This window comes from Saccopteryx leptura, chromosome 4 (genome assembly GCF_036850995.1).
Source record: "Saccopteryx leptura isolate mSacLep1 chromosome 4, mSacLep1_pri_phased_curated, whole genome shotgun sequence".
Taxonomy (NCBI): Eukaryota; Metazoa; Chordata; class Mammalia; order Chiroptera; family Emballonuridae; genus Saccopteryx; species Saccopteryx leptura.
The window spans coordinates 104,799,196-104,814,130 of record NC_089506.1 but is presented as its reverse complement, the minus strand read 5'-3'; the positions used below and the strand labels follow the sequence as shown (position 1 = coordinate 104,814,130).

Below are 14,935 nucleotides of genomic sequence, written 5' to 3'. Positions count from 1 at the left end.
ATTGTGTTTCCTACTTATTTACAAATGCCTCAGCCTACTCATAAGGCCTCTTTCTTATTCTTTATTCATCCTCCCAGATATACTACATTGGTTGCTATTCCTCCCTAAAATCCTCTACAGTCAAGTGTCTTGCGAATATTTCATTTACAGTATGGTAAAACCGAGCACTGGTTGGACAGTGAAAAAAAAAATAGAAAAAAGCAGATAAAGCATGTCTGAAAATGCAGAAATTGTAAAAATGGTTACTGAAGAATTGGCTTTTATTTAATGCTACATTGTAGGCAGAGACATTACTAAAATGGTCTTGTATAACTCTATTCAAGGAAAGAGCTCATTAAATTTTGTTTATTCTTTCCTTCAATAGAAAACATTGTTTTGAAGAGTTCTGCTAGCACACTGTTGGTTTCTCATTTTGGAAATCAGATGTGGATAGCAGCACTGCTGCATTTTTTCATGCCGTGTATATCTCTGGATTCTGTAACATTTTATACATAGATGTTTTATAATTTTAGGAAAGAAGAGGTTAAATTATTACAACAATATCTTTACTTACAGTATTCTTCAAAAATAAACTGTATGAAAGCTAGGTGTTTGGTGAAAGAGCAGTGTATACAAAGCAGCTCCCAAAGGCTAGAAGGAGCCAACATGCCAAACATGAGGCAGACAAGTCCAGCTGGTCAGTCACAAAGGGAGTTTACAGAGAGTGCCTCTGGCAGCCGCGACAGAAACAGATTCCACCCCTCAGACCGTCTGTTATAGCTAAAAGCAGTAAGAATATATGGGTGACCCAAGAAACCAGGTGAACAGAAGCTCCGGGGCCAGGGTGAGGTAAGAGAAACATGGAGGGCGCTTCACCCTGGAGAGAGAAGTGATGTGAGTCCTGGGATCAGCCAGAGCTCCGTGTCCCTAGTCCAGAGCACCCTGGAGAAGGGGAGGATGTTAAGGGTCTGGGATCACCAGATGTCAGGACGGGGGATTAGCTTTAAGGTGGAGTCACTTCTGTTCCTCACACTAGGCTATTTTCTGATTCCAAAGTTGCTACTTGCTGCCTTTTGTTAATCATATATTTAATTTCCCTAAACTATTTAGGGAGCTTAGATTCCAAGTGTCAATAAAAAATAATTAACAGACATTCCTTTCCCTCATGTGACAGAGCTTAGAACTTATTTTCTTCTCCTTTTCAGGGGCCTGATATTTAATTACTAGCAAGAAAGATTATAATTCAAAAGAAGCTTGGTGGAATTTGGAGGAGTTTTTGGACTCTGGTCAATTTCATCAAAACCTTTAGTTAAAAAAAACTATTGACATGATGTCCATGGTTTTATTGTATAGCATGAAGCCTGTAAAATAAAAATTGAGGAAGTAAAAATATGATTTTCTCCATTTACATAGTACAGTATTGCTTTAGAATGCTTTGTATTATAATGAAATGCAGCCTTTTGTTACTGTCAGTATTAATTAAAATAGATTATCATTTAATGGCTAAAAGACTCAGTTTATTGGCCAAATGGTTTAACATGATTGTTTCAGAAAAGTTGTGAAATTACATTAGCAAAGGATGGACATCCCCCTGTAATAAAAATTGAGATGACTCAACCTGAGTTTAACTCATAAGCATCATGTCAGCAAAATGTTTATTGAATGTGTGTGTGCAACTTTAAGGGTAAATGTTTTTAATGAAATTTCTTTGTTGCTGAAAGGCCTCTTAGTATGTGAGTATGTGTATGTGTACATTTTTATATGTGCTATTGACTATATTTGATTATGTATTTTATAGAAATATATTTTTAGATATAGCTATATATGATATATATATGTATATCCCTATAAAAGCTGTGTATATGTGGGTGTATACATGTATATTTTATAAAGATATATAATAGAGAGACTTATATTTTAGAAGCCTGTTGCCGGCTTTTTTAGCTTCTGGGGGCCCTCTCACAGTACTGTCTGAAATATAAACATCTAAGAAGCTCGCACATCTATCTCCCTGTTGCCAAGGGAGTTTAACCTTGGTGCTTCTCTCCAAACTGTAAACATTTCTTGTTTGAAAGGTTTTATTATTCTCTTTATTAGCTAGATAAAAGCAGTTAGCTAAAACAAAGAGCTACCTCAAGGCCAGGTGAATTGAGGGTGAACTATGAGAGGGAGCACAGCAAGGAACGCAGTCAAGTCCTCTTACAGGTAGGGGGCAGGCTAACTTTCAGAGTGAGGATATATGTTATTTAATGGAGTGTAGCTCTTTAGCTGTGTAAATAAGGTCGGTTTTTATCTGCCTGTTTCATAGATTACCTACAATGTAGTGCTTTAGATATGGTTACTCAGTAACAAAACAGCTTTCTTTCTACATTTTGTAGAGAAGATTCTGTGATGGGAGAATCTTCCTCAGGTTGTTTACTCAGCACTATCCACATACTGTACATCACATAAGCTGTAAAGTGTGCAAACACAAACCAGATTTGCATGCCTTGTGGAGCTTACACTCTAAAGAGGCTCACACATCACTGCACTGCAAGGCAGCGTGACCACAGCTGGGAGGGGACAGCATAAAGCGTCAGGCGAGTCTGCTTGGGAGAAAGTCAGGCTCACAGACACAGAAGGTGGAATGGTGCTTACCGTGGCTGGGGGCGGGGGAGGTGGAGAGATGTTGCTCAATGGGTACAGACTTTCAGCTATAACATAAGTTAGGTTTGGGGTTAATAGACAACACGGCGATTGTAGTGAACAATACTGTATTGTATATTTCAAAGATGAATTTTAAGCATTTTCACCACACACCCAAAAAAAAAAAAAATTGTGAGGTAGTGGATGTGTTAATGTGATGTGGTAAATATTTCACAACATATATGTATATAAAATTATCATGATATATACTTTAAGCATATACAGTGTTGTCATTTATATCTAAATAAAGCTGAGGGATGGGGAGATGGAAAAAGGGGAATAAAACCACAGAGCCAGGAGCATAAATAAGGGAAACTAAGTGAGGGAGCAGAGGAAAGGAAGCCGTAAGAAAGTCTTCAGATCTCAGAGGGCTCTGGATGCCATCCATAGGAATCTAGACAGTTGTTTCTGTATTTATTCTCTTTGTAAGTGGACTCAGTAGCATGAACAGGGCTGATCTTCAGGAAGGTTCGTGTGACATAATGTGCAGATTGCATGGGACTGGTGAAGACTGCCGAAGTGACTGTTTGCCTGCTGTTGCTCCTGTCCAGATGAAAGGCTGTGAGGGTTTGCATGAGGGTACCAGCAGTAGAAATGGAATGAAAGATGTTTGAGACCTCGAGAAACAGAAAATTGCAGAACTTGGATGTAGATTTGATGTGAGCAGCAAGGGAAAGAAAGGAGCTGAGGAAGATTTCAATATTCTTCCCTAAGGGACTGGCCGAGCTGATGTCATTAACAAAAAGGCGTGGGTTTGATCCCTGGCCAGGCCACATACAAGGATGAATGCATAAATAATTAGAACAAGAAATTTTATAGGAGAATTGGAAAATAAGTATATCACATATAAACTATCCCTTCCTCTCTCTCTCAAATCAGTTAATACAATTTTTTTTTTCAATGAGAGAAAAGAAAGCATTAGTTTTAGAGATGTTGAATGTGATAAGCCAGCGAAGTGTTTGGGGCAACCTGGTGGATGGTTAGAAATGTGAGGATGGAGTTTAGGAAAGAAATTGAGACTAGAAATGTAGATTTGAGAGACACCTTCCCAGATGTTATAGTTGAAGCTATGGGTATAGATAAAACTGCTGTGAAATAAAAGATAAGTGACTCAAGTATAGAGCTTGGGAAATCCCTGGATATGTAGTGCAGAAGGAAAGGGAGTCAGTAACATAGGCAGCAAAGGAGTAAGCTACAAGGAGTAAGAAACCAAAAGAATGCAATGGTCTTGAAACCAAAAGCAAAGAAAGTTTCCAGAAGAGTGTTCAGTTAGCTTTAGTTCGAGAGATTAAGGAAGAGGAAGAGCAACGCCTCTCATGTTTGCCATTCCATATGTGACCAACTGGTGACCAGATAACATGCAACAGTGGTCATTTCCTGTGCTCACCAACATTATAATGTGCACTAAAATAACCTAAAGGTACGTGTTAAGTAGGCAAAAGATATATCACAGGCAAGGTTGTGGTTTACTGACAGCCAGACACACACACACACACACACACACACACACACACACACGTGCGCGCGTATATACACAACTGGGGTTCTGTTGCTAGATTACTATACTGGGACATCAAGAAAAATTTCAGTAAATGGGAGAATTGGAAAATAAATATATCACATATAAAGTTATGTCAAGGGTACATTTCAGCTGCCTGGTTGCTAAAAACTTTAGAAATTGCTACCCCTGCAGTGAGAATAAAAGGTTATGAGCTGGAGCAGCAAAACATTTAGCTGTGTTTGCTAGAGTCTTCAACTATTCTCACTTTTGGCATTTTTATTTTGTTTTGAAGTGTCTTAATCTATACTGGCTGATATAACAAAGTACCATAGACTGGGTGGCTTAAATAAGAAATATTTATTTATTATAATTCTGGAGGCTGGAAAGTCCAAGGTTAAGATGCCAGCAGTGGGAGTCTACGGATTTCTTTCATAAGAGCGCCAGTCCCATTGCGTGATTGCTCTGCCCTCATGTCCTGACCTCTAAAAGGCTCCACCATCACACTGAAGGTTAGGATTTCAACATACAGATTTGTAGGGAATACTACAAACATTAAGCTCATAACATGGTGTAATGCTGCATTTTGGGAACTAGTATTAATTTGTCAACAGAAAATGTCTTGCTTTTCTTTTTTATGAAAACTTGTTAAACTTCATTTGGATTCAGAGTCAGTGAATCTGGTTATATATCAGATTTTGTAATAAATATTAGGAGAAAAATAAAAGTCACTTTACATAATCTATTTTTTTCCCAGTGAACTACTAGAGTATATTAATTTAGGTAAGAGGGCATAATTTTAGAGTCATTTTGTTATTCTTATCCTACTGCAATACTTAAGGAAGCAAGATAATTTAAGCAATGAAAATAATATATTTTTGGCTAACTCTTGATGAGAGCTGAAAAGAGAGCTTTTCTTAAGCTGTAGCAATGATTGGCTTAAAAAATAGATTCAGAAATGCGTTAAACACAGACTTTAGCAAAACTGTGAAGAGCAGAGACTAACTTGATAACTGTGCCTCTCTCGTTGTGCTTTAAGATGCACTTAAGGACTCTCCATTTTTTAGAATACCAACATTCTAAACTCACATTTATATTTTGTTTTTCAGTGAGAGGAAGGGAGGTATACTTTGAATAAGGTGGCTCTCAGACAGATGGTAGCATTGATTTTGTGTTTTGTTTTCTATAGCTGCTAGGTGAACTGATCCTGGACAGGCACAACTTTGCCATTATGACAAAATATATCAGCAAGCCGGAGAACCTCAAACTGATGATGAATCTGCTCCGGGACAAAAGCCCCAACATTCAGTTTGAAGCCTTCCATGTCTTTAAGGTAACGTGTGAGCCACAGAAAGAAAGGGGGCACTGTTCTCCAGTTTCCAGTAGTGAACTCCCCGCTTTTCACTCTCCTTTACATTTGAGAAAAAATTAGTCAGTCTTTTGTTTTGCATGACTTAGATGAAATTTTAGAGTTATTTTAATGAATACCATTTCTTTTTAAAAGGATTGCTAACTAATTCCTATCTCTAAATATTTTCATTTCTTTTTCACTGAGAAAATAGGTGGATAAGGTCTCTCAAAAGCTACTAAAATAATCACTGACTGTGCTAGAACCCAGACCTTGAGTCTGAGCATTTGAATGCTTTGCTTTCTGCCATAAGTGTTTCTTTGAACCTTAAATGAAGCACTGAAGAAACACTTGGGTACTACTTGCTTTTAATACTTATGCAGAAATAGTTTCGTAAATGTATTTTGCTATGAAAGAAAACTAACCCCTGAAATATTTGCTTTATCTTCCTGATACTTTTTCTTTGATATAATAGCAATAAATGGACAATAAAATCACCTCTTAGAAACTTTGGACAATAGATTTTTTTAAATTGGGGCAGGTGAGAGAAATCTAATCTCTAATCCCATACTCCTAAATAAAAATTTTGGTAAATTTTATTTTCCTGGGCACATATTTGTATATAAAATTGATATCCTGATATTATCACTGAATGCTGTACCATCAGTATATCATTGTCGTCATATGTCATTTTTGGAGCCAGTAGTTTTATTGGCATCACAGTTTATCATTAGGTATATTTACTCTAGTTTACTAAAATATTCATGGCCCTGGCCGGTTGGCTCAGTGGTAGAGCGTCGGCCTGGCGTGCAGAAGTCCCGGGTTCGATTCCCGGCCAGGGCACACAGGAGAGGCGCCCATCTGCTTCTCCACCCCTCCCCCTCTCCTTCCTCTCTGTCTCTCTCTTCGCCTCCCGCAGCCGAGGCTCCATTGGAGCAAAAGATGGCCTTGGCGCTGGGGATGGCTCCTTGGCCTCTGCCCCAGGCACTGGAGTGGCTCTGGTCGCAACAGAGCGATGCCCCGGATGGGCAGAGCATCACCCTCTGGTGGGAGTGCTAGGTGGATCCCAGTCGGGCGCATGCGGGAGTCTGTCTGACTGCCTCCCTGTTTCCAGCTTTGGAAAAATACAAAAACAAAACAAAACAAAATATTCATTAACACCTTTTGCCCCTCCCTACTGTATACAACTAAATGGACCAACAAAGTGAAATGAGTGATGCGTCTCTTTCTCTCTCCCTTTCTCTCTTTTCTCTTTCTCTCAAGTCAATGGAAATATTTTTTTTAAAAAAGAAAAACAAAAATGAATAAACAAAATAACTCATAGATACAGAAAACATTTTAATGATTGCCAGATGGGAAGAGGTTGGGGGTGATGGGTGAAAAAGATGAAGGGAATAAGATGTAAAAATTGTCAGTTACAGAAACAGTCACAGGGCTGTAAAGAATATATAGGGATGCATTAAGAATATAGTCAATATTGCAATAACTATGGTGTCAGAGAGATACTTAGATATATTGAGGTGATCTCTTTATAAGTTATATAAATATCTATTATGCTGTGAACCTGAAATTAATATAATATTGTATGTCAACTGTAATTAAAAAATAAAAATATTATTTAAAAAATAAAACTTAAATGGCCAACAATAAAAAAACTCATTATCAATTTAAAATAAATGAAGACAATATTGTATTGGCACAGGGATTGGTAAATAAAACAACAAAACAGAGTAAAGGGCCCAGAAATAAACCTTCATAAATATGAAACTTGATATTTGATAGTGGAACAATTATAAAATAATTGAAGAGAGGGTTAACTCTTCAATAAATTGTTCTAAGGTAAAAGATTATTCATACAGAAGAAAGCTCTGTCCTCCATTGTCAGAAATAAATTCTAGTAAAGATCTACTCTTGATAAGCAAATTTTTTAACTGTTAGAAAAGAAAATGGGAGACTGTCTTTAGGATGTTAGAGGGGGAAGAATTTCTTTAAAAAGAAACAAAAATCAAAAACAATAGAAAATATTAATAAATTTGCCACATTAATATTTAAAACTTCTGCTGAAAAAAAAGACATCGTAAGCCAAGTGAAAAGACAGGATAGAATGTGATACATATAACTTACAAATCATTAGGAAAAAGATAATCAATTAAGTAGAAAAATGGGCAAAGGATACAAGTTCATAATTATAGATGAGGCAACCTGATTGGCCAGTAAATAGGTGAAGATGCTCATCTTACTGGTAATCATGGAAATATCCACTAAAATATCGGTGAGATATCACTTCATGAAGTTGGAAGGCTATGGGAACTTTCCTATACTATAAATTGGTACAACAACTTTGGAGAGCAGTTTTAGCAAAATTAAGAACTAAAAACCCACATACCGTTTAACCCTGAAATCTCCTTCTAGGTCATTTCTTTTTTTTTTTTTTTAATTTTTGTTTATTCATTTTAGAGAGGAGAGGGAGAGACAGAGAGAGAGAGAGAGAGAGAGAGAGAGAGAGAGAGAGGAAAGACAGAGAGAGAGAAGGGGGGAGGAGCTGGAAGCATCAACTCCCGTATGTGCCTTGACCAGGCAAGCCCAGGGTTTCGAACCGACGACCTCAGCATTTCCAGGTTGATGCTTTATCCACTGCGCCACCACAGGTCAGGCTAGGTAATTTCTTAGAGACACTGTTGCATATGTGCATAAGGAATCATGTACAAAAATGTTCATTGCAACATTGTTTAGAATGGAGTAAAATGAGAAAACATAAATGGGCATCAAAAAGAAACTGGAGAAATAAAAATTGTGACATAGTCATATAACTGTATATATTAGTTGGTTAACATTAATAGAATTATATGAATCAGTATGGATTAACCTCAGAAACATTGAGTGAGATAAACAAACATTAAATGGGTGTTAAAGTTTGAGCCTGACAGGTTGTGGCGTAGTGGATAGAGTGTCTACCTGGGATGCTGGGGTCCGAGGTATGAAACTCCAAGGTCGCCAGCTTGAGCATGGGCTCATCCAGCTTAAGTGCAGGGTTGCTGACTTGAGTGTGGAATCATAGACATGACCAAATGGTTCCTGGCTTGGGTCCAATGGTTGCTGGCTTGAACAAAGGATCACTGGATCAGCTGGAGTCCCCTGATCAAGGCACGTAAGAGAAGCAATCAATGATAAACTAAAGTGCCACAACTACAAGTTGATACTTCTCATCTCTCTCCCTTCCTGTCAGTCTCTCTCTCTCACTTAAAAAAAAGCCCTGCAAAACCAATGCTATGTGTGGATTCATATATATGCAGTTACAGTCTAAAACCCTTCAGGGGAGGGTTAGGGAAGAGAATGGTCATGAAGAGTATATAATAGCCATTAGTTATATCTGTAATATATTTTTTTAAAGTCTCAATTATTCCTGTATTCTTCTCAGTTAAAATTATTTCATAAAAAATAAACACAAATTTGATAAAACAAAAATAGACTGGTATAGGACTGGAAAATGGAAAATGCTCATGTAGTATAGACCATGACCAGCTAAAGATCCTTTTGACTGAAATTATAGAAGGCTGTATGTCATTTCATTCAGCTTCCATGGAATTTTAATATCTCATCCTAGAAGAGAACAATCTTTATATAATTGTATATAAAATGCAGTATTACAGAAGGATTCAGTGGGTGGCAGAGTGGAAATTACCTACTTCTGTCCTGTGAGATCAGAATTGGGACCATCTAATCATTGGACAAAGTAGGTACACTTAAAAATAGTTGACTGCTTGTTTACTTGTGTATGTGTATAAACTTGTCCTACCCTGTACCCCAGCACTGTGTTCCTTCCTCTGAAATGTGAACTGAATTGTTTAGTTGCCTAAAATAGTATTTTCTTATTTAGAAAAAGTAACAGCTAAGTCCTAGAGTTTTCTTTTCACAGTTCTTTTTTTCAATTATTTTAATTTAATTCAAGTGTCCAACCGAATATATCTCCCTCCCGCCACCCCCGTGTTCCCCTTGATTCCCCCCCAACACCCTCCCCCCTTCTTTTCAGAATTTGCTGTCCTGCTCTCTATAATGCTGTGTTATGTATATATAATTTCACTAATCTCTTTCCCTTCTCTGATCCCATCCTCTCCTCCCCTTTCCCTCTGACTATTTTGCCTCTGGTCCCTTTGATCCCATCTCTACCTCTGTTCCATTCCTCAGTTCCCATTGTTCGTTAAATTCCTCATATGAGTGAGGTCATATGATATTTTTCTTTCTCTGCCTGGCTTATTTCACTTAGCATAATAGTCTCCAGGTCCATCTATGTTGTCACAAAAGGTAAGATTTCCTTCTTTTTCACAGCCATGTAGTATTCCATTATATATATGTACCACAGCTTTTTAATCTACTCGTCCACTGACGGACACTTGGGCTGTTTCCAGATTTCGGCCATTGTAAACAATGCTGCCACAAACATGGGGGTGCATTTCTTCTTTTGTATCAGTGATTTGGTGTTCTTAGGATATATTCCTAAAAGTGGGATAGCTAGGTCAAAAGGCAGTTCCATTTTTAATTTTTTGAGGAATTTCCATACTGTTTTCCACAGTGGCTGCACCAGTCTGCATTCCCACCAGCAGTGCAGGAGGGTTCCCTTTTCTCCACATCTCGCCAGCACTTATTATGAGTTGTTTTGTTAATGAGCGCCGTTCTGACTGGTGTGAGGTGGTATGTCATTGAGGTTTTAATTTGCATTTCTCTATTGATTAGTGATGTTGCACATTTTTTCATCTGCCTGTTGGCCATCTGTATGTCCTCTTTGGAGACGTGTCTATTAAGTTCTTTTGCCCATTTTTTGATTGGGTTATTTACTTTTCTGATGTTGAATTTTATAAGTTCTTTATAAATTTTGGTTATTAATCTCTTATCAGACTTATTGTCAAATATGTTCTCCCATTGTGTGGTTTGTCTTTTTATTTTGTTCTTATTGTCTTTAGCTGTGCAAAAGCTTTTTAGCTTGATATAGTCTCATTTGTTTATCCTCTCCTTTATTTCACTTGCCCATGGAGATAAATCAGCAAATATATTGCTGCGAGAGATGTCACAGAGCTTACTGCCTATATTTTCTTCCAAGATGCTTATGGTTTCATGACTTACATTTCAGTCTTTTATCCATTCTGAGCTATTTTTGTGAATGGTGTAACTTGGTGATCTAGTTTCATTTTTTTGCAGGTAGCTGTCCAATTTTCCCAACACCATTTGTTAAAGAGGTTGTCTTTATTCCATTGTATGTTCTTAACCTCCTTTGTCAAATATCAGTTGTCCATAAAGTTGTGGGTTTATTTCTGGGTTCTCTATTCTGTTCCATTAATCTATGTGCCTGTTCTTATGCCAGTACCAGGCTGTTTTGAGTACAATGACCTTTGATATCAGGAAATGTGATACCTCCTGCTGTATTCTTCCTTTTCAAGATTGCTGAGGCTATTCGTGTTCTTTTTTGGTTACGTATAAATTTTTGGAATATGTGTTCTATATCTTTGAAGTATGTCATTGGTATTTTAATTGGTATCGCATTGAATTTATGAATTGCTTTGGGTAATATAGACATTTTAATGATGTTTATTCTTCCTATCCATGAGCACGGTATATGCTTCCACTTGTTTGTATCTTCCCTGATTTCTTTAATCAACGTTTTATAATTTTCCAAGTACAAGTCTTTAATCTCCTTGGTTAAATTTACTCCTAGGTATTTTATTTTCTTTGTTGCAATAGTGAAGGGGATTGTTTCCTTAATTTCTCTTTCTGACAGTTAATTGTTGGTGTATAAAAATGCCTCTGATTTCTGGGTATTGATTTATATCCTACCACCTTGCTGAATTCATTTATCAGGTTCAGTAGTTTTTTGACTGAGACTTTAGGGTTTTCTATGTACAATATCATATCATCTGCAAATAATGATAGTTTTACTTCTTCTTTTTCAATTTGGATGCCTTTTATTTCTTCTTCTTATCTGATTACTATGGCTATAACTTCCAGAACTATGTTGAATAAGAGTGGTGAAAGGGGGAACCCCTGCCTTGTTCCTGATCTTAAGGGGATTGCTTTTAATTTTTGCCCATTGAGTATGATGTTGGCTGTGGGTTTGTCATAGCTGGCCTTTATCATGTTGAGATATGTTTCCTGTATTCCCACTTTGCTGAGAGTTTTGATCATGAATGGGTGCTGGATTTTATCAAATGCTTTTTCTGCATTTATTGAAATTATCATGTGATTTTTCTCCTTCCTTTTGTTTATGTGATGAATCACATTGATTGATTTGCAAATACTGTACCAGCCTTGCCTCCCCGTAATAAACCCCACTTGTTCATGATGTATGATTTTTTTTTTTCATATATTGCTAGATCTAGTTTGCTAATATTTTCTTGAGGATTTTAGCATCTAAATTCATCAGGGTTATTGGCCTATAATTTTCTTTTTTTGTGTTGTCTTTGCCTGGTTTTGGAATCAGAATTATGCTCGCCTCATAAAAAGAGCTTGGAAGTCTTCCTTCCTTTTGAATTTTTTGAAATAGCTTGAGAAGGATAAGAGTTAGTTCTTCTTTGAATATTTGGTAGAATTCTCCTGTGAAGCTATCTGCCCCAGGGCTTTTGTTTGTTGGGAGTTTTTTGATAATTGTTTTAGTCTCACTTGTTGTAATCGGTCTGTTTAGGTTTTCTGATTCTTCCAGATTGATTTTTGAAAGACTATATGTTTCAAGGAATTTGTCCATTTCACCTAGGTTGTCTAATTTTTTGGCATACAGTTCTTCATAGTATTTTCTTACAATCCTTTGTATTTCTGTTGTGTCAGTTGTTATTTCTCCACTCTCATTTCTAATTTTATTTATTTGAGTCCTCTCTCTTTTTTTCTTGGTGAATCTGCTTAAAGGTTCATCGATCTTGTTTACCTTTTCAAAGAACCAGCTCTTGGTTTCATTGACCCTCTGTATTGTTTTTTTAGTCTCTATGTCATTTATTTCTGCTCTGATTTTTATTATTTCCTTCCTTCTACTACTGTATCTGGGCTTCACTTGCTGTTTTTTTTTTTCCTAGTTCTTTTAGATGAAGGTTAAGGTGTTTGAGCTTTTTCTAGCTTAAGGTCTGCCTGTAATGCTATGAACTTCCCTCTCAATATTGCTTCTGCTGTGTCCCATAAATTTTGAGTTGTTGTATGCTCATTATCATTCGTTTCTAGGAATTGTTTTGTTTATTCTTTGATCTCATTGTTAATCCATTCATTATTTAATAGCATGTTATTATTTAATAACATGGTATTTAGTTTCTATGTGTTTGAGTATTTTTCAGTTTTTCTGTTGTGGTTGATTTCTAGTTTCATGCCATTGTGATCAGAAAAGATGCTTGATATGATTTTAATCTTCTTAAGTTTGTTGAGACCCCTTCTGTGCCCTATCATGTGGTCTATCCTAGATAATGTACCATGAGCACTTGAAAAGAATGTATATTCTGCTGCTTTAGGGTGAAAGGTTCTAAAGATATCTATTAAATCCAGTTGATCTAGTGTGTCCTTTAAGTCTGCTGTTTCTTTGTTAATTTTCTTTCTTGAGGATCTATCTAGTGATGTTAGTGGGGTGTTGAAATCCCCTACTCTGATAGTATTGCTTTGATCTCACCCTTTACATCCATCAAAGTCTGCTTTATATATTTAGGTGCTTCTATATTAGGTGCATAGATATTTATAATAGTTATATCTTCCTGTTGGATTGCTCCCTTTATCATTATGTAGTGACCTTCTTTATCTCTTACTATAGCCTTTGTTTTAAAGTCCATTTTTTCAGATATAAGTATTGCTACCCCAGCTTTTTTTTCCATTTCCATTTGCATGATATATTTTTTTCCAACCTTTTACTTTCAGTCTATGTGTATCTTTTGTTTCAAGGTGTATCTCTTGTAGACAGCATATGTATGGGTCCTGTTTTCTTATCCATGCAGCTACCCTATGTCTTTTGATTGGATCATTTAATCTATTTATATTTAAGGTTCTTATTGATATATAGTTGTTTATTGCTATTTTATTTTTTAAATCTACATTTCTCTTTTACTATATTTTTTTTCTTCTTTGTACTGTTTACAACAGACCCCTTAACATTTCTTGCAGCGTTGGTTTGGTTGTAATGTTTTCCTTGAGTTTTTTTGGTCTGGGATGCTTTTTATTTCTCCTTCAATTTTAAATGATAGCCTTGCTGGATAGAAAAGTCTTTTTTGTAGGCTCTTGTTTTGCATTACTTTGAATATTTCTTGCTATTCCCTTCTGGCTTCTAGTGTTTCTGTTGAGAAGTCAGATATCATTCTTATGGGGGCCTCTCTGTAGGTAATTGACTGCTTTTCTCTTGCAGCATTTAGTATTCTTTCTTTATCCCTTAATTTTGGCATTTTAATTATGATGTGTCTTGGTGTTGACCTCTTTGGGTTTCTTTTTCTTTTTTTAAAAAAATATTTTTTTTTTTAGATTTTATTTATTGACTTTTGGAGGGGGGAAAAAGAGAAAGAGAGAGAGAAGAAGAGTGAGAAGTAGGAAGCATCTACTCATAGTAGTTGCTTCCTGTATGTGCCTTGACCAGGCAGGCCCAGGGATTCAAACCGATTTGGGTTTCTTTTTAATGGGACACTCTGTGCTTCTTGAACTTGTGTGATTTTTTTCCTTCATCAATTTAAGGAAGTTTTCAGCTATGATTTCTTCAAACAGGTTCTCTACCCTTTGTTTATTTTCTTCTCTTTCAGGAACCTCTATGATATGGATGTTGTTTCTCTTCATGTTGTCACAGAGCTCTCTTGGAGTTTCCTCAGTCTTTCTGAGCCCCTTTTATTTTTGCTGCTCTGTTTACGTGCTTTCATTTATCTTGTCCTCTAAATCACTGATTTGATCTTCTGTTTTATTCAGCCCACTTTTAATTCCTTCTAATGTAGTCTTCATTTATGATATTGTATTTGTCATTTCTGACTTGTTCTTTTTTATGATTTTAATGTCATTTTTGATGCTTGCAATTTCTTTATTTAGGTGCTCATTATGTCCATCCATTGTTGCTCTAAGATCTTTGAACATCCTAACAATCATTATTTTAAACTCTGCATGTAGTAATTTGGTTATTTCCATCTTATTCAGTTCTTTTTCTGGGGATTTCTCTTGTTGATGCATTTGGATTGCATTTCTCTGTCTTCCCATTTTTTCTATATATAGAGTTCTCCTTTGGGTGTGTTGTTTGTATAGTTAGCTGAGTCTAGGGTTGGTATTGTCTGGCTCCAATTTCTAGTTGTATTTTTAGATTTTGGGGGGTTGGCATCAGCTGTTTGTAATCCACTGTGGGCTACTTGTCTGCTATCACTGTTCTTTTTGCTCTTTGTGTCAGTGTTTTCTATCTTGACTGGGTCAGGTTGAGGAGCTCTTCCTTAAGTTACCATTCTAACAAG

The 14,935-nt window shown here is 36.5% G+C and overlaps 1 protein-coding gene across 4 annotated transcripts in view; it reads left to right on the top strand.

The window, feature by feature from the left end:
- The window catches only part of CAB39L (calcium binding protein 39 like), a 112,506-nt gene that overhangs the window by 86,153 nt on the left and 11,418 nt on the right, over window positions 1–14,935 (top strand). For all 4 annotated transcript variants that reach the window (XM_066380908.1, XM_066380904.1, XM_066380907.1 and 1 more), the window contains one exon: window positions 5,352–5,495. In XM_066380908.1, coding sequence (XP_066237005.1) covers window positions 5,352–5,495 — 144 coding nt within the window. The remainder of the gene's footprint in view (window positions 1–5,351; window positions 5,496–14,935) is intronic.